Below are 21,438 nucleotides of genomic sequence, written 5' to 3'. Positions count from 1 at the left end.
TGTTAATTTCAGTTGACAAGTCAAACTACTTTTCTCTATTTTTACTTAAACACTAGCAGTGGGTAATTCATTTATTCCTTTTCTTCTTTTTTTTTTATTATAACAATATTGACATATAATTCACTGACACTGTCATTGAGTTACCACAGTTGTATCATGAACTTCCGATACTCGTCTGCTTTATCGTATTTAGGCCTACTTTCAAATAATAATCTACATTTTGTCAAAGTCTACACAGGCAAGTTCAATTGCTTTAGAACACCCTTTGGTGAGACAAATTATTCTCCTAAAATGTCAGAAAACTGTTAATCTCATTTTAACCTATCAACTATTAGGTTATTCATTCCTACAATGGTTAACTTTACATTTTCTAACTTTTCTCAGACCAAAACTCTACTTCCTGTGACTTTACTTTCTTGTCTCTGTCTCTCTGCTATTCTTGCTTATCTCACATTTTTCATATATTTATCACTTAATTGTCTGCTCACCTTCTAGAAATCTCTATATCCTTGACATTAGTAAATTTCACATGACGTTCAGTAGCCTCAATATCAATGAATTATAAACACAACTTCCAATAATTATCTACTATATAACTCTCTTATTATAAGAAAAAACTAAATCATGAAATATTAACTCTAAACAGTCTTTTATATCATGACAGAGTGAGATAAAACAGTACATGTGTTCTCTGACTCAGCGGTCTTTTCCTCAAGCCATTTTATAAGAGGTTTATTGGTAACATACAGACACAGATGGTTGATCATCTTTTACACCTCCTTCTGATATATGGAAGTCTTTCCTAACTCTTGACTTGCAGACTTATGTACATCAACTAATGCAGATCTAAACTACTCCACATATTCTTGTGGACGTTGTATAATATCTGCTCTAAGTTGAGTATCATACATCAAGTCTATAGGGAGCAAGACTTCTTGCCTGAACATGAACATATTTGGTGAACAGTCTGTTGATCTGTGCTCAGTTGTGTTATATGCCATCATGATGTGTGGCATTTCTTTCAGTTATTTTCATCACTATTAAGAAACTTAGCAAGCACATACTTTACAGTCTGTATTACCTATCCTATTAAATTGTAAGATGACGTGGGGGTCAGGCAATCTGTGCATTTCAATTTAGCTCTCTGATCTGTGTGGATATCTTAAGGTGATCCAAAATTGGATATCCAGTGCTCTGCCAATGAATCACCAATTAACTATGCTGACATTTTGACCAGTGAATAAGCTTCAGCCAACCTTGTGGAATAGTCAGTGATCATAAGCATATACAGGTAACCTCATTCTGTCTCTAGGAATTGATCAGTGATATCAAGGCCTGTTCTCTTTAGTATAGAGCGAACATTTCTATGCTAGAATTTATTCTGTTTAAGCTAGCTATTTCACTGGTTGGCACATACTGTAGATTGTTGACACCAGCACTTAACTCTCTCACTACAATGTTGATCAATTTGACCAACCTTGTAACCATTTTGTACTCATTATTGTTTCCATACTATAACTTTTAATACATTTTGTGTATCTTCACAAAATTAGCAGATATTTAGTAAACATTACAAGTCTTTTGTACACAGAAAATCAGATTTTTTAACGAAGTATTTTAAAATTAAAGATATTAAAAAAATACCAAATAGATTTATCATTTCATCAATTAAAAAATGAGATTCAAGAATTTCAAAAAATTCTGTTATAGTTCCAATTGATAAAGCTAATTGTAAGTTGGCTTTATTTGTAAAAGGCTTTATGCATCAATTATGATAAATGAAATCAATAGTATACAAACATTTAAAGTTATTAACCAATTCAAAGATATGGTGATTAATAATTTCATTAAAAGTTATAAAAACTTTATCTAAAACAAATTCTTTTGTAGATATACCTTTTCTTTAAGCTATTCCTGAACAACATAAATCTCCAATTAAATTTATTTATTTCTAGTTCAGTGAAAACAATTATTAAACAACCAGCCATTTTATTAAATAAATTACTTAACATTTTATTTAATAAAATTTAAAATATAATTAGTAATAATAAGAAACACACATTTTGGATGATAAAAACAATCAACCCATTTTAGAACAACTAAATAAATGTGAAGAAGCAAAAATATTGAAACATTTGATTTAACGACACTATATACCACAATTCCATTGAAAGATTTAATTTCTGTGATGTAAGTTAAAGCAAAAATTTCTGGGTTTATGGAATTTTCAATAAACCTATTCTCATAAAAATAAATGTATAAATTTGCAATACAAGTAGAATAGTTAGCTCCCATTGGAACTCCTATTACTTGTTTAAATACCTGGTTATTGAAAAACATAATTATTATAAATACAGAAACTTAATATATGATATCTTTTATATTCTTGGAGGTTAATTTTCTTTCTTCCAGTACTTAAAAAAGATGACACTATTGTTCTATTAATGAATTGATATATTTTCTTTTCCAATATACAACCTTCATTATTTTAATAGTAACGTGCCACATTCTTCTAACTTCACAATTACTCAGATTTTGTCAAATTTGTAATAAATTACAATATTTCATTATTAATGTTGAAATATAGATGAAAAAATTAGTACTTAATGAATTTAATAAAAAACATTAAGTAAAATTTAGAAAGTATTTTGTGATAAATAAAAAAAATGTATTAAATAAACATAAAGAAGTTTTTGCTTGAAGTTTCCGATAAGTATTTTTAGTTTTTAATAAAGTTGTTTAAACAACTCGGCACTATTTTTATGCAGCTGAACACCTTATTGCATATAAAGGCTGAGGTAAAGTCTGAAAATTGGTAGTTACAGTGGACTCTACGAGTAAACTTAATGGGTGGTGGTTGAGAGTTATACTGGTTTAGATAACTTGGTTGGGCTTTTATGTTAGTATAATTTGTGTACTGTACTACTAATTAACTTAATAGTTTAGGACTTTACTACTACAATGGGGGCTGGAATGCTAACATCAAGATGTAAGTTTATCTTACCTTCCAGTGGTAGACCCTTATTCTTTTTTTTTTTTCCCTTACTTTGGAGAGCAGCCACCCTCCCACAACTGTCTGCATGCAGTGAAGTGCAATATAGATGTGGGACATTGTGGGCTTGAGCATCCATATCTTGATCTCCTAACTTGTATCATTTCTTTTTTTATTACTGACGAATTTCTTTTCTTTTCCTCAATATATGATACTAGCAAACGAACATTTAGACTGGTAGATGGTGTATCCCTACTGCAATGTGGGTCCTATTTCTGCAGTCACCTCCAAAAGCCAGGGCATATTTAATATCACACATTATAGCCTGTATCCGAGGAATCCTTTTAATCTTTGCAGTGTCTTCAATGTCCTTTTTTGTTTGAGCTTGTTCATTAAAACTTAATTTATCACAGGTTTGTATTTACTGTTTTTAATGTAGTCCTTCCTTTTAATTTTTGCTTTACTGTTTAAGTATTAATTTTCTAAATTATTTATATATATATCCATTCTTAAAGACATTAACAAATGAGATAAAATATATATACTAACCAACCCCTTCTTTTTTCTCTTGCTGACATTTGACTTTCATATCATCAGTTAAATGTTCTTCTGCCGTTGGTGAACCATTGGGTAAAGAGTCTGACAAAGGAGGTGAAAATGGTGAGGTTAATTGACTTGTTCCTGGAACTGAACTAGTAGAAGAAGCCATCATTACAGTGGAAGAAGTTGGTTGGGTTGATAATGATAATGGTTTGGTTGAAGGAGTTGAAGATCTTTGTGGTTTCTTCATGGTTAAAATTGCAGGTTTTTTACCTGGCAGTGGTGGAGCTGGCTTTTCTTCTGTCAGGAATAAGAAAACATACTTGAAGCAAAATTGCTTCAAAATAAAATAAAATATTAAATATAAACTTAAGTTATAATTTGTATCAGAAAAATACTTAAAAGCTTAAATATAGTATATACAGTTTTTCTGGCAAAAGTCACATTTTCTCTCATAATCCTCTGGTGCAGGGAGAGGAATATATGATTATCGAAAACTGCTCCCCAAGATGCAGAACAGATGTACATGAACATCAAATGAAACCTCCAGGAGGAAAGCTTGAAGAAAACTCTCTACAAAGTGTTGTTCTTCACTAACTACCAAACTCAAAATCAACTGAGTTTTGGATGAAAGTACCACTTTAATGAAGAAACTGTCTTGAAAAATATTTTATTCAAAGTCAAATCCCTAAAGAATGTAAGGTGTCTCAAAAAACAATGTATCAATCAAAAATAGGATTGAATAGGTAGGTGATAAATCCAAAACAAACAATCTCTGAAATGGAAACTGAAACCTCTCCACATCTGAGCTCTGATGGCTTAACAGTGTGTCGATGAAGGTGCTATTCAGATTTATTAACTGTTCAACCCGTTGATATAACAATGTTGAGTGACTGTTTGATATTTAACTAGTTAACCTTCTAGATATGGGTATGTCAAAGAGCACTTGCTACAACCTTTTTACAGAGGGGTTGTAGAGACCATTCCATTGGTAGAATGCTTACCGGCTGAGAGAGAGGCAGTCCACCACCAAGTTCTTAGATCCCAGCAAAATAATAGGCAACTTGACAAACCAAATGTGACCAGAAAAGTAGGTTAAATGTCCAAAAGCAAAGGGTCCTGAAACAGATATCTCCTGGATAGTTGATGTAAGAAAACAATCATATAAATGTTGGAGTGGTACATGATCAAGTAATCCACCAGTAGGGGTAGGAATGGGAACATGCCTGATGAGAAGTTCAAGTACTTAGATGTGGAGTGAATGCTCATCCTGTGACCAAATGTCAGAAGTCATCCTTGTCCAAAGATGCACCTCAATCAGAGAAGAAAGCTTTGGTGAAGAGAGAGAGAGAGATCTAGCTTGGGAGTTGGTAGGGGAATGCTGCAAATAGTATGGGCACAGTCCAGTCACCATGACAATACCTCAAGGAGAGGAGTGGGGAAGTACACAAACAAGAACAATGGAACCCAGGAAAGAATCCCTTGGAATTCACTGGAAGAGGTGCATGTGTGCATACTTCAAGGGAATAAGGGGTTTCAGGGAAGTCAGAGTCCCCCCAAAGTGAAAGAACCCCTTGTATAGGATAAGAATGAGAAGTGTAAATCCTGGTGACCAGATACATCATAGCTTATAGGTGAAGAGAACACAAATGAAGTTGGCTAAGGCAAGACACGAAGAAAATGCCCACAAGTACCAAATATTGAGTTGGCATGAGAAAAGACTTAGATCTCATGACAAGCCACCCCAACTGAATAGTCTCCTGTAAAAAAAAGGGGGTGCGAGAAGAGGATACCATCCAAAAATGGGCAACAAGGAAGTCAATCATCCAGGAAAAGGAATGCCAGCTCCAGGCCATGAGTATGATAAGCAAAGGTCCCCACGATTCAAATGAATACAAAATGGGTTGATGCTATGTTGAAGGGAAGATTAACGAAAATGGAAGATATGAATCTGATGGATAGAATGTAGAAAACATATGTAGGATGGGTCAGGAAAGTGTACAGTCAACTGCAAACGGGGTGAGAAAGAGATCATGAGTGAAGAGAAGAGAAATGAGGATAGAGATTGTGGTGGAGAAATTAAAAATGATTGTTGGCAGAAAATGAGACCAACAGCAGAAGAGGAAGAGATGGGTTGTCACAGGGTTGGATGTGACATGATAGTCACTGAGAAAAAGAGCAATGAGTTAGATGTCTGGTAGAGGGAGGACAAGAAAAAGAGGAAGACCTGGAACCTGGAATCTAAAGGTAAGGAGTAGACTAATCCAGACAAGGAACACGAGTTAGGGGCAAGATTGAGATAGAAGAAAAACTTGGAAAGATAACGAGGACTGAGGTTGCCCAATGTCAGTCCAGGTTTCCAGAGAGAAATAAACACCAACAAAGATGTCTGGATGAAGAAAATGAGCTGATATAAAAAGGAGGAAGTGTACAGCAAAGAGGAACACAGCCCAATCTAACGAGTCCCAACATCAGGGTAACAAAGCAAGGATGGACAGAGCAGAAGTGGAACAGGCTAAGTTGCCAAAGAGAAAGGAACAAAATTTTACAGAAAACTCCTCAGGAGCATCACGAAGTGCCTCAGACATAAAGTGGAGGTAGGAGAGGGAATACAGAGGGTGGTGAGAAAAAAAGACAAAGAGGTGAAAATGGGAAACCAGAGAGTTAAATAGAAAAAAGGGCCTTATTTCCAAGCAGGCCAAATAGATCCTAAAGACATGGAATATGAAAATGAAAGAAAAAATGTCTACACGTCAAGACAAAAAGAGCCACGAATGCAGGGGGACGAGACATTTGGGTGTGAGGGAGGAGTTATTATGGAAAGGAAATAGTATAAACCCTAATAAAAAGCAGGGAGAAAAGACAAGGTAAACCCAAAGAACTGAGATTATGAAGTAAAAAACAAGAAATATTAAAGGACACAGGTGAAAGATAAGGAAAGGAACATAACTGATTGGGAGGTTAAGGTCATTCCTCAAATGGTAAGACACTACCCAAACCAAATAAGGTTAAATTTGTAGTTCAATAAATCATTCCAGACTGAGGAGAAAGAACATCGGCTGATGGGAGAGGAGGAGGACAATGAGCATATAATAATCTACAACACTTTGAACAATGGCTACAATGTCACTGACAGTTAACAACACTCCAGAAGTCATAGTAGAAATAAAGCCTCTGTGTGTGTGTGTGTGTGTGTGTGTAATATCATCATTCACACAATATTAAGTTTAAGCCACCATCATTTGAGAACTTATGATAAAATATTAAAGCTTTTGAAACAAAAGTCAAAGTAAACAAAAATCAAAATTTCATTAACAAGTGCAAGTCTCCTCCAATTGAATTCAGACAAGAAATTTTGAACACTTCAATGCAATGCCAAGGAGAAGAATGAAGTCATCACTAATACAAGTGCATAAGGAGAGATAATAAGCATGGAGGTTGTGTCGCCCTTCTAGTGGTGGAGGGCTTTTGTCACATTATGATGTCATCATGCACCAGCACAGTTCTCATTAAACATGCAAATTTAGGTGGGAATTACCTCAAGGCTAGTGGCATGCAAATCTCATACACAGTGATGTAATTTTTCCCTCAGAACTGGGTGCCCCCAAACAGATGCCATAGGGTTAATAAACTTTTATGCAAGATTTTATAATTTGACCTAACAGATTTCAGTAAAAGTATCATAAAAAGAAAGCTCAATAGTTAAGTGAATTTAACATTAAAATCAAACACAGCAATTTAATTCATCAATTAGACACAAATTTAGCAACAAAAATAAACTAAAAGCTATCATATTTGATACTAAGAAAGATAAAAAAAAGGCAAACCCTTTTTTGGTATGGCAGGAGGAGAAACTTTTGAACCAGGTGTACCCTTTTTAGTCACTTTTTCTGATGTTAGATAGTCATCTACTACACAAGGGGGGGTGTCCAATCGTGGAGCACTAGGTTTTTCTGGGCGATCTGGTTTTTTTGAATGAGTCTAAATGAAAGTAAGAATGTAATTTACATGATGACAATTACTTTAAAAGATGTTCAATCACAAATTATGGACTGTCATTATATACACATAAATATTATATATATATATATATATATATATATATATATGTGTAGATAGATAGATAGATATAGGAATTTCATGCACTGTTTCTGAAATGAACACAACAAATTCACCTCTAACAGTAATTAACTCTCATCACTAGCTTTTATTGACCACATTATATTCATCATGTCTTGTGAAACAAAAATGAACTAATATTACTATCTATCAATGAGAGAACTCATTAGAGGTTTTAGAAAGCTCATTAATGTTAACTTTTTCCCTACCTAAAAATGTATTTCCAAAAGATACCTCAGTACACAAATTTAGAAATTTTCCTCATGCATCCGCCCAAAAGGTTTGCATGTCACTAGCCTAGAGGCAACTCCCACCTAGTTTTATATGATTTAATGGGGATTGAATTACAGCATGATGATATAATAATGCAACAAAGCCTTCCATCAATAGCAGGGTGACAAACCTCCATGCACTCTAACTTTCCCTATGCATCTGTACTTGTGTAATCTTCATTCTTTGATGAGGCAAGAAAGAAAACGTACAATGAAAATGGGTAGGATGGGTGGGAATGTGTGAAGAGGTATCTTTTGGAAATAAATTTTCAGATAAGGAAAGTGTTAACTTTTGAAATACCTCACGCAGATTTAGTCAGAATTCCATAATGAAATGGTGGAGGGGTCAGGGGAAAATTTACCTAGATAAGCTCCTTTCAGAAAATGCTGAAAGGAGGTCCCATGAGGTTTGACACCCAATGGCAGGAGCTCCATAGGGCACACCCATGGAAACTGCACATCATCTAATTCAGGGTATACTCTTTGCCCATACAAGAAAATTTGAAGAGGCAAAGAAACCAAATTTGTGTTGCAGGGACAGATGAAATGTGAACATGGTCATCAGAGTACTTGCACCCAAGTTGATGGACAGCCAATATGTGTAGTTTGGTTGGGGCACATTCAGACCATATCTTGTGCACGCAGCTAAACCCTACCATCAGACTCTATGAGACAGACTCCAGCTGTGGGAGGAGGGCACATTACATACATAATAAATGTTCATGTTTCAATTCTACCATCAGAATCTACGGGACAGACTATAGCTGCAGAGAAGGGCACATTAGTGATACATCAGGAGTTTGTATAGTGTATGCATGCCTCAACTCTACCATTAAATTCTATGAGATTGACTCCAGCTGCAGGGAGAGGGAGTATAGTAATGGAGTATGGACCAGTATAAAGTGCATTCATCCCAACCCTACTGAACAGATATTGGATGCAGGAAGAGGACATCAGATATGTATACATTATAGGTATTTTATGAAGAGTTCTCAACTCAACTGAAGAGATTCTAATCTGCAGGAAGAGAGCATCATATTATGTATTATTGGCCTATATGTAATATGTGCACACCTCAAGTCCACTGAACACTCTGGTTCAAGGAGGAAGGCACAGTCTTATGGAGTGTGCATTTCTCAATTGTACTGAACACGCTCAGAATACAGGAGAATAACACAACTGGCATGAGTGATATATATATATATATATATACATATATTTATGATGGATGAACTGTACAACATTAACAGGGTCACTACAACTCCACTTTTCACACTATAGGTATTCCCTTTTTTTTATTGCCTCTGTGGTTGAATCCAAGTGGTGAGGATTCTCCATGATCCACCATCCCAGCAACTAGGAACTAATAAGTGGCAAGGATCTCCCATGCTCCATTTGATGAAGGGGGGAAATTTACATAGGGAATACCTGGGGAAAGTGCCTTGATCACCAATGGTTCTTCAGTCCAGAAAGGTCTTTTACTAGAGATAGTGCAATGGGTGACCATGAGACCCTATTTTTTAAAAGCCAACAAATGCGAGTCACAGAAGTGGACAGAACACTTCTCTGATGGTAGTCCATGGAATATATTTGGTTTGTATAAGATAATTGAGTGAATATATATATAGATAGATAGATAGATATACACACACACACATACATACATACATACATACTTACTATGAAAACAGCTCAAGTAGTGTTGCAGAACACCCTTCTTACAGTGGGCACAATTATAGTGAGGGCGGATTGATATGAGCACTTTCAATTATCCTGGCTTGATGCAGATTTTGGGTAAGTATAACTTGGGAGGCAACACCAGCCAACGATGGGGTGATTGGATATTTGCAAATATGGAAGCCGAAAGAAGGAAAGAAGTAACAACGTTTTGATCTCCTTAGATCATCTTCTGGTTATAAAAGGAATTTGAAAGTGGTCATGTGTCGTGAAAGCAGAATTAATGATGTCAAAAATGAAATTCCTTGAAGTGTCTGGTTACCTGACCTCCAATAGATCATGCCAAGTGCAAGACGTTGAAGCACATGCTAATTGTAATCATAGAAATTTGCTTTGACAACATCGTTTTGTTTTTAGTTTCATAAAAATCTTAAGAATTGGTAAGGTATTATGCCGTCTGTTAAACGGAAGTTAAAGCGAGAGCTAAGACTGCCAAATGAAACCACTGCATCCAATCCTTTCTCAAAGGAAAAACAAGATAATTTATAATTATTATTTTGAAATTTTTGTTGCTGTTTTTCTTTGGCAGGATTGTACATGAACTGTCTTTTATAGCTATTATACTACCATAGTATCAACTGTGGCATACTGCACCTAACTCAAATGAAGATGATGTTTGAAAAAGAATGACTAAGGCTTTGTCATAACATTAATCCACAATTGTCTGCAGGAATATGAGAAACTCAATGGATACAGGCAGACAGAGTAATGACTTGCTGATTAATAAAAAATGATCAACAAAAAAATAAAGTTGTAAATATTTATTTTTACTACTTAGAAAACATACATTTGCATCTATACAAATAATGAAATCAACTTTGGCATATTATTCAAAAGCATGCATATAAAGTAAAATATGACACATGCCTTAAAGTTAATAATTCGCATTCAAGTCATGAATTTTAAGGGGGGGGGGACGAGGCATTTGGACATGAGAAAGGAAATAATACAAATTCCAAGAACAAACAAGTAGAAAAGACATGCTAAAGACATGTTAAATTAATAACAAAAAGCAAAATATAAAGAAAGAAACATTCCTCAGAGTGAAATACAGAGAGAAAGAGAAAGGAAGGTTAAACTCATTTCACAAACGGTAAGGTACTACCCAAAACAAATTGATAAAGGTTGCATTCCAATAGTTAATTCCCAATTGAGAGAAAGAAATTCCTCTGACAGAATGGGAGTAGAAGGCCCAGTGAACATGTGGTAATCTACAACATTTAGAAACAAGGATCCTAGAGCCATAGTAGAAATAAGGCCTAAGTGCGAACCACACCACTTATTTAGGAGTAACTATAAATCATTGTCTCTGAAAAATTTAAAGTTTTTAATAAAAAGGTCAAAGAAAACCAGATTAAAAGTTTCATTACTGATGCCAATCTCAACAAATTGATCTCAGATGAGAAAATTAAACACCTCTGATCAATACAATGCCAAGGAGAAGAATGAAGTTTACACAAATGCAAATGCACAGGGGGAGTTACTGTGCATTGAGGTGTGTCACACTCCTATTGGTGGAGGGCTTTGTTGCATGGTTATTCATCAACCAGTAGTGCAAAATCGTGTTAAATCAAATTAAATTAGATGGAAGGTCCTCACGGCTAGTGGAAGGCAAGTCTATTTGGCAGATGTGAGGAAGATACGTAAATCTGTGCATTATACTACATATCATTTAACTATTGTAGATACTAATTACAGGTCATGACTAATAAGCACAAAGATATATTGGCAAATGTATTCACTAATTTACATACTAATTATTCCATGAGCTTGCTTTAATATATTTCAGTGTTACTGATAGTTGTGTATACATCAACAGTAAACAGCTTACTTGAATTTGAATTACCATGTCACTAATTTACAAAGATACTTCTTGTTTGAATGAGCCTTAAAACACTAATGTTAAATGTTTAATTAATATAATTATTCCAGTATCTCACTATGTTCTTCACTGTTTATATATATATACATATATATATAAATTTGTATTACAAAGTACAAGCATTCCTTTTAAACATACTACATTCATTCCAGTTACAAATTACAAACTATTACCTGTTATAGTCTTCAATTTTTTTTAATAGTTTCTTTAGATACTTCTCTTCAAGTTTTATTTTCAAAATCTAAATTTTTTTGTAATATTCCTATTTCATACCTTCCTATTTAACTATTAAATTTAGTTTTTATTTTTGTTATTCTAATGATAATGTCTAAATTTGAAACTAGTTTTCCATTAAACTCATTTTCTAAACTGGAGAATGGGAGTTGTTCTTCAAAAAACTTTTGTAGCAATAAAAAGGTTATTTTATAGAAAAGATTACCTAACCTCATCTGCTTTTATAACCTCTACAAAGTTGTCTGGAAAGACTCCAATTTTTCCATTAAGTTCTCCTTTCCACCATCCTTTATCTACTAACTCCTTTGTTACAATGGTGATGATATCATTTTCTTTCATTGTTAGTTCATCTTCATTCTGGGCCTCATAAGAAAATAGAACTCGAACCATTTCCTTCACTAAATGAATTAAACAGATAAAGAAGAATGGAAGGGAAAAACATATAGAACATAATTAATTTTTTAATACATATGAACCTGTCTTTAACCGAGTTCCACAAAAAAAAATCTTTCATGTTATTAATTGTACTTATTTATAAAAAAACCACAATGAGTGGGTTGTTAAAATAGTAAGTTTATTATATTTTTGAGTTATGTGTTTATGAAGATCCGTTCAAAGCAAAACCTTATATTTCATACATCAGTAAAATAAATGCAGCATTCTATTTAATATATTAAAACTGTTTTTTCTTTTTTAGGTTAATGGAATTTGCTTAAAAATTCTAACCTATTCACAACTTGTTTCTCCATTACATACTATTAAAAGGTTTAACTTCATTATAATTTATTAGTTATAATAATCCACCAATAACATGACAAGTACAAAATAAAATTTTGTTAGAATTCTGGTTGAAATAAAAAAAATATTTATTTTCTAAAACTATAGTGTAACAAGAAAAGGAATACAAGGATATAGATTTACTGTGATCTACAAAAAGTAATATCAAACCAGCAAAAACAACCAAAGTTAGATGCAACAATAAAAAAAACTTAAAGTATACATAATTACATAATGAAGTACTTTGTAAAACTAGAGTGAAATAACCTAGAATTAGTACATAGTAGGATAATGGAATAATTATCTTACAAATTACTGAGAGGAATCAACAACTGAGAAAGGAATAGTAAATAATGCAATAATTCATGCAAATTAACATAATTTCCTGAAATATTAAAATAAATTTAAGAACTAAAAAAAACAAGGGACCTGTTGGTCCATCTAGGCTGTCTCATCTAAACTGAACTAAAACTATTAAAAAAAAAAACCTCAAAGCCAGTCTTTATTATTCATATAGTTATCTAAATTTCCCTTAAACTCACTTAAATTTACTGCCTCCACAACATCTGAAGGCAAAAAATACAGCTGTCTTAGTTGAAGATGACTCCTACCCTGCCAAAATGTATTCTTTTGTCCTATATTCTTGCCATTAAATACAAATAAAATCATGCATCAACACTATTGATTCTTTTAAATACTTTAAAGACCTCGATCAAATACCCTCTAACTCTTCTTTTTTCAACAGAAAACAATTTCAGAGATCTTAATCTGTCCTCGTATGACAACCTTTACATCCCATGTACCATCTTAGTAGCCCTCCTCTGAACCCTTTCCAACAATTCAATATTAAGTTTTGTTATCATGTCATGGCCCAAAAAGCGTAGAGAATTGTCAGTAGAGCAGAGAGTTCACATAAAAGCTTTTGGTGATGCTGGTTGGCCTCTCCAACAAATTGCTGCAGACTTGAAATGCTCCCCAAACACTGTCAAGTACACCCTAGATCGTGAGACCGAGACAGGTTAATTTGAAAATAGGAAATGAAGAGACAGAACACCTAAACTCAATGATACTGATGTTAAGTATCTTCATTTATGCAGCCTTCAAGACAGAAGGAAGACTGCCACCGATCTCAAGCATGAGATAAACGATCGTGTACCAAATGACAGAAAAGTGTTCAGATCTACGATATCAAGAAGACTCAATGAGAATGGAATATTTGGTCATGTAGCAGTTAAAAAACCTTAACTTCGATCTCCAAGCATTGTCAAGTGACTGAAATTTGCTAATAAGTACAAAAACTGGACTGTTGATGATTGGAAAGGGGTATTATGGACAGATGAGTCCAAGTTTGAAATATTTGGTTCAAACCATAGGTTGTACATCCAGCAGAAGAAAGGTGAAAGATACTTACCTCAGTGCATAGCTCCTACCATGATGCATGGGGGAAGCAGTGTAATGGTTTGGGGGTGTTTTTCTGCTGAGGTAACAGGAGATATTTGCAAAATAAATGGAATAATGGACCAGCTTAAGTACCATCAGACACTGACCCATCATGGTACATTCAGTGGTTTGCGTATTATTGGTAAAGGATTCTACTACCAAGAAGATGCTGGAGTCATCCAAATGATGCAATGGTCCCCACAGAGCCCTTATCTCAACCCAACTGAGCAGATCTGGGATTTGAAAGATCAAAAACTTGACAAATCAAAAGTTACTTCCAAAGAAACTTTATGGGAGTGTATTAGACATTTGGAGTAAAATCCCAAAGGACACTTTGATTAAATATGTTGCAACAATGCCTGAAAGACTGTCTGCAGTTACTAAAACAAAAGAGGGACACACAAAATATTAAATGTTTGCTGAACTCAAGCACTTCCACCAAGTTTCTGTTGTACTAAACATGAAGATTAGTAATATTTTGATGTTTCCCCTGTGGTTTACCTTCCATCATTCTTTGAAAGTAGCCTGAAATCTAATTTTTGATTTTATCCTAACACTTTTGCACAGTATTGTATATTGCTTAAATATAAAATTAACACAAATCCTAAATATTCATAAGAAAATATAAGTGTAACAACAGGGTGGTACTTATTTATAAGTAAAATGTCAGGTTAAAATTCTAAACCTCTCACCCCCTAATTTTGTTCCAATGTGCAAAAAAACATTAAATGTCAAACTTCATCCATTTTGGACCACATTTAGAGGGTGCTCAATGAGGTTGAAGTTCTAAACTGCAGTGGCTTGGTACCATATGTACTATGTGATATAAAAACATATTTATGCATTATAAATGATCTATTTAAGGTATACTATTTTATTACATGTACAATAGTATAACTACATGATTTTGGTGTGGTTAATCTCTTTTAAATTGTTCTTGTTTCCTTTTTGTTGTTAGAGAAGTGACTTTTATAATCCTGCACAACTTGAAGAAAGAATTGTTACTGTTCTTCTTTCTTTGTTATGATGGCATAATACTTCTCAGTGAGGGCCACACCCATTGTGGCACTATCATTTACCACATTCAAGTGTTAAATTCCCTCCAGTATCTCCCTCTAGTCCTCCCCGAGCTCCCATGATTCAGGGTCATAATCCAGAAATTCAGATGGAATTTTGAGGTACCTGAAGAAGTCTGTTGTATTCTTTGTGAATAAATATTGAACTGACATGTCCTCAGACTTCCTGATAATCAGGTGGATGCACTTTGGAGGTTCATCTATGCCCTACATTTCATTTAGTGTCTTTACCATTGTTTGTTTTGTCTCTGTGGATAAAGCTGAATTATAAAATGCTAAACCACCGAGTTCCTCATTGAGATACCGTACTGTTCAGCAAATTTTTGACAGATTTTGAAAGGTTCAAATTCACTTTCTTATATTTAACAAGACATTCTAAGAAGTTAAGATCATTGCGAGGAGCAGAAGTGGTATCAGGAGCAGTGAACCATACTCAAAGATAAGACTCAAACAACAAATATGCAGATGTCATGGAGTTCTCTTTCCTCACAGCACCTCTTCTCTTTAACTATAAAAAATTCATTAAAGAATTTAATAAAACAGAAGTTGACAAATTGCCTTGTATCTGTAGTAATAGTGATTTTAAAGTTATAATTTTCCTATACTGAAAATATATTTCCAACAGGTACTTACCCTCTCTCACAGATATAGCCATTCTCATTCAGTGCTACCCTCTATACGAAAATTTTTTTCGCATCTCATAAGTCTTTAACTCCCACATACCCCACGATCAATGTGGTTCAACCTTCCTTGATCATCTATAAACCTGGAGAAAAAGCACAACCCAAGGGTGAGGAAAGAATCCATGGCAAAGTGGGGCAGAACCAAAAATTGATTGAGGTGAGACAAATCGATCACAGGCTGCCAATTCCTGGTTTCCTTGGGTAACATAAACAATCTGGAATGAAAACCTGGAGAAGGATGAGGTACAGGTTTGATAGCTTTCTGGAAGATAAGATTGTACTGGCTCAGATGTTGACTGGTGGGAGGATCCCAAGGCAATGGAAAGAATATGGGTACCTGAGATAACGAAGGACGTGAAAGGAAGTGGATGACAAGTCCTTTGGATAATACACAACCCAAAGATCTGTGATGAAATCTCACCAAAGGGGAACAAAATCGGTCAAGTGAGCCCCCACTGGACCTGAAACCAGCGGGTAGTTACCGATGTTGGCAACATGCTCATCTGCATCGAATAATATGACGAATGAAAGAACCCCCAGAGATAGGAACTGGTAAGGGCTGGGAGAGAGCAATAGTAATAAGGGATTATCAAGGCTCTGAATGAAACAAACAATCAACCAAAGATGAAAGGGTCTATTGCTGTCTCACTGATTCCACATGGGATTCTAAAGTCTTAGGAATATCTTCAAAAATAGACTGGTGGAGAAAAGGAACCATACGTAAGTATCAAAGGTAAAATAGGTGGTAAACAAACTTGGGACAATATAGTGTCTCTCCCCAGAAGATCCCAAAAACCACGTGTCTATGGAAAGAGCCAATGAAGATAAACGTGCCAATGTGGAGGTAATCTGGGAGAGGGCATCCCTCAAAGAAAACCTTCAGGAACTAGGTGGAGTGCCTTGGAAAAGAAGGTGGATTGTGAACAAGTACCGTAGGAGAGTTGATAGGGTAAGACTAAATAAGGAAAACTGGGCAAGGGATAAACAAACAGGATGATCAGGGTATGCCCCCAACATGGGCAAAAATCAATTCCAACTGTTGAGAATCTCAATAAATGGAAATTTAGCCTGATGGTAGGGTAAAGCAAACTGATCCAAAGCCCATCATGTAACAAGGAAGGAAGATTATAAGAAATTGGGAAAATGGATAAAACAGAACACACCTATGAAATCATGTCCAAAAACGACATATTAAACCTAGCTTATTCTGCACAGGAAGATACAGCAAAACCAGGTGGAGAAAAAAAAGTTGTCAAATTCTTCGTCATCATAAACAGGTTCAGTATGTTCAGGAGGAAAATGGGCAACATCAGGAGAAGAAGATTGACTCACATAATGACCAATCTCACATTGAATGAGCTGATAATTCCATAGTTGAGTTTTTGTATTTACAATAGTTATATTACATTCAATGAACAAGTATATAAATAAATAGTGGGTTTCCAATGGGAGCTAATTTCTCTTCAAACATAGCCAATCTGTATCTGTCCTTCTATGAAAACTCATTTTTGAAACAGGTATTAAATCCTGTTTTATACAACTGCACTTTCTTGTCATATGAATGATTTAATTTCCATAAACACGTTTAATTTTTTCTAAACTTAATATAAACAAAAGAACTTACAATAGAAAAAAGCAATAGTAATGATGTTCATGCAAATTATTTAGATATAGATATTAACCTTGGAGAAGGCAGAGTATGGTTGACTATTTCAGACAAAAGAAGGGAATTTGATTTTTCCATCCTTGGTCTACCTACCCCAGTGGTGTTATTCTGTTTAAACTGTTAAAAGGTATTATTATATCTTAATTAAAAAGGTTTTTAATGTTCCATAACAATAGCAATTCTTTTATGAATAATGTTTGATTATTCATAAATAAACTGAAAGGTAATGGATATAAAGATTGGCAATTAAAAAAATTTCTTTATACTTATTTATATAATAAGTATGAATATAGTAAAAAAAACAAAAACTCTTGATTATGGAAAATATCTTATGGAGAAATTAAAGGTTGTTAATTACTCCTGGTTATCCATGGTTTATAAGTAGCTAACTTTGTAAATAGAATTTAATTCAGTATACTGGGACAGAAAGACTAATTTCAAGTAGCTGGGCTTGTCTCAGCTTTCCCATGTTATACTTAAACAAATCTTCAAGAGAAAGGGAGGAGGTTGGGAATGTAAGAACTATTAAGGTAGAGTTTTTAGTTCTGTTTAACATCTTTTTGTAAATAAAAGAGCAGAGATAGAGAATTTTTTAAAATGTAGAAATTTTAGGGTGGTTTCATTTCTACTTTAAGGTTGTATTAGAATTTAAAGGTAATTGCCTTCCCACAACTGGCTGCAGATGTTGTGGGTGTAAGCACTCAGCTCCATACCCTTAGTTGATCTTCCATGACTGCTGGCTAGTTTAACATCAGTATTTGGATTTTGTCTGATAGATGGAATATTCCCAACGCATTTAGGTGCTATGACCACAGGCATTATCTGTTATGACTTTAAGATGACAACTAATGCCAACAATGACAATTAATTACTTAATTCTACTGTAATGCTTATTTTATATATATACATCACAAGGTTAAATATCATCATATGAAATGTTAAGCATATCCAATATACTTCCATTTCTTTTAGACGTACAAAACCTTGAGTATATTAGTGTGTCCTGATACAGTATGTAAGTGCAACTTTCTTCCACTGATATAAAAATCCACAGTGAGTCCTTACAGTTACAAGAAACATTACTTGCACAAAATTGTTTTTTGTTTTTCTAATGAAGGTGCATCAAGTGAATTGATATTGCTACATGAAATATTACACATTTCAAGATTACTTTCATCCTTCAAAGTACACTTTACTACTTAATTCCCTTAACTACCAAATGAGGATAAGATAAAAAATTTCTATGGTAAAGAAAAACTGGGAAGTTAGTACACTCTGTGAAAGCTTCTTAGGAAAAATAAAGGTTTTAACAGTAAAATACAAAGAAAGTTGATCTATTTGAGGAATGGTGGAGAGTTAAGAAAAAAAAGAAAAGAAGAAACATTTTGACAAAATACAATATTGTAAATTTTCAACTGGAGGACAGCTTGAGTATTTATGAGAAATCAAAGGAAAATATTCATATCATGATAGCCATTGCAAAGCAAGTCTACAAGATAAAAAGCTTCTAGATACATCAGAAGGAAAAGGGCAGTGGTTGGTAAAGGAGCAAGGACCCACTTAAGAAGAGGTTTAAAGTTTGAAAGGAAATGGGTTCTAGCAGGATATGACTTGTTTCAGACGAGACTGAAGGTTGAGAAATATGAAAGAAGAAGTCTTTTGACATGATTCTGAAAAAAGTACTAAATATTTAACTATCTTTCTTATAATTTAACAGTGTTTTTTAAATAGCTTTAAAAAACAAATACTTATCTTGTTTAACTTTTTGCTGAGCAATCCAACTGCAAATATATTTTATCACAGAAGCTGAATTGTAGCATTAATTTCACTTTATGCAATCAATTTAAATGATAACTATATAGTATGATAATTCCAGTGCTTATTGAAAAATTACTGTGGACTTAAGGAAGTATGGGTTTACTTTTTTGTATGCGCATGAGGTTACTCAGTCTTTTTAATTGATATACCCTATTTTTGTGATCTTATGTGATTTTTCAATACTGTGGATAACAAAATAAAGTACTCTATCAAGCTTAACTTATTATGGTAATAACAGTACAGTTAAATGAAGTGTTATGCAGTTAAATAAGGTAAAAATAAATAATAATAATACAAATGTAATGTGTGTTCATAACACCAGATATTTCAGGAGCAAAATTACATATATATATCATAAAATGTTTTCATTCAAAACAATATTAGCAAATGGATGCTGAAAAAGACTTGCTTTATTTTATGTATAGCTAAAATACAATGACAATGTAAACTGATCAACAGAAAATGAAACAAAAAATGCAGCGATAGAAATCAATTTTCACACGATGCAGATTCTCAGAATAAGGATTTTTATGGTGCATGTAAAATAAAAGGTTTTTAATATTTTCACAATAATTTCAACATGTGAAATACCAAATTTTTCCAAAATTATAAACAAATTAATAACTTATGTTAAGATTAATCACCTGGTTTTGGAGGTAGCTTTGGGGCATCTGGTTCTGTTGATGATTTGGGTGTTTTTTGATAAGGGCTCTAAAAAATAGTAAAATAAAAACTTATAAAAGCAGGATTTGGACTTTGCGATGTAAAAACTCATATAAACAAGTTACTGTATAGACTAGCTTTTTATTTCAAAAGATCTACAAAACCTATGCTCAGTTACTAAATGGTTTATAACCATGCTACAAACACATCACTATAAACTTAATTTTTTATTTCCTCATGTTCAATTTTTACTCCATTTTAAAGCTATTTCATGCATTATATTTTAAATTCCCTTCTGCTACTTTCAGTGTAAAATACTAAACTCTCTCACTACATGCTAGATCAAATTGACTGAGTTTGTGATTCCATACTGACCTTTATGGTTTCCATACTATAACTTCTAACATGTTTTGTGTATTTTCATGAAATTTCACAAGCTTTCAGTAAGCATTACAAAGTATTTTATAGACAAAAAAATCGGAATTTCTCATGAACATATGGAGTCAAAGTGTTGACTTCTGAGAGCAAAGTGATTTTCATGTTAAAATTTAAAATACTTTTCCTTCAAAAATTGCTAAATTTTATTTGCATAATCTCAAAAACCTCATAAATAAATTTCAAACATTTTTTTTCAGTAACATTTTATATCTTACCTGTTATATTCTCTACCCTAACTCTGTATGAAGTTGGTCAATTTTAATGATCTCGTAACCACCATAAAAAATACAAAATAGATCTAAGTTACCCTTTTTGTCTATCCAGAATGACTTCAAATTGTAACATGAAACTACACTTGTTTATCCTAAATAGCTAAGAGCTCTTAGCAGTATACATCTGTTTCTACTTAAATGTTATTGTTTTATTGCCCTTTGAACCATGTCTAACTAATAACCCTACCACACAATTTGTAAATCACTCAGCAAACATGTAGCTCACATTACCCAATCGAATTACATAATGCACAGGCTACTCATGAACTGCTTGTGAGCATACCTTGAGAAAAGTTTTTATTAGTAGAAGTATTTTTCTTACATAATCTCACCAAAGTTTCTAATTTGTACATTTTATTTACTTTTACAATAATAAATAAAGAATACACATGGAAAACAAAAAATATAGTACTTACCTGGGTTGTCTGTTGTTTTTTTTGCTGTCAAGTGTCAATGAAACTTAATCCTACTTTTTTAATATACTAATCATTTTTTATTTAACTAAATATTGCACCTAAGAACACAGAATAATAACACATAAAAAGCAGACAATGTCTCATAACTACCATAATTTGTCTGGTTTTCTAACTATGTGATAAGAGCCATTAAAAATTCAGCTAAGCTTGCCGCTATCTTTCTAGTGAGATTAAAGTTTGAACTGTAAGTGAGACAATTACCTGTACATAAAACAATGTAAAATAATACATCATTTGATAGATTAAAACTTTGGCAATTTCTGAAAGAGAAGATGTGGCAGGTGGGAATGTTTGTTTTGTTTTGTTTTTGAATTTTGCGCAAAGCTACACTAGGGCTATCTGCGCTAGCCGTC

At 33.5% G+C, this 21,438-nt stretch overlaps 1 protein-coding gene across 3 annotated transcripts in view; it reads right to left on the bottom strand.

The window, feature by feature from the left end:
* Positions 1 to 21,438, bottom strand: part of LOC106464315 (SH3 domain-containing kinase-binding protein 1-like) — a 98,454-nt gene that overhangs the window by 27,732 nt on the left and 49,284 nt on the right. For all 3 annotated transcript variants that reach the window (XM_013924446.2, XM_022392013.1, XM_022392014.1), the window contains 4 exons: positions 19,881 to 19,947; positions 11,987 to 12,174; positions 7,360 to 7,513; positions 3,542 to 3,832 (listed from right to left, as the gene is read on the bottom strand). In XM_013924446.2, the coding sequence (XP_013779900.1) occupies positions 3,542 to 3,832; positions 7,360 to 7,513; positions 11,987 to 12,174; positions 19,881 to 19,947 (700 nt within the window). The remainder of the gene's footprint in view (positions 1 to 3,541; positions 3,833 to 7,359; positions 7,514 to 11,986; positions 12,175 to 19,880; positions 19,948 to 21,438) is intronic.

This window comes from Limulus polyphemus, unplaced genomic scaffold (genome assembly GCF_000517525.1).
Source record: "Limulus polyphemus unplaced genomic scaffold, Limulus_polyphemus-2.1.2 Scaffold1618, whole genome shotgun sequence".
In the NCBI taxonomy this organism is placed as follows: domain Eukaryota; kingdom Metazoa; phylum Arthropoda; class Merostomata; order Xiphosura; family Limulidae; genus Limulus; species Limulus polyphemus.
This window is presented reverse-complemented; position numbering and strand designations above follow the sequence as displayed.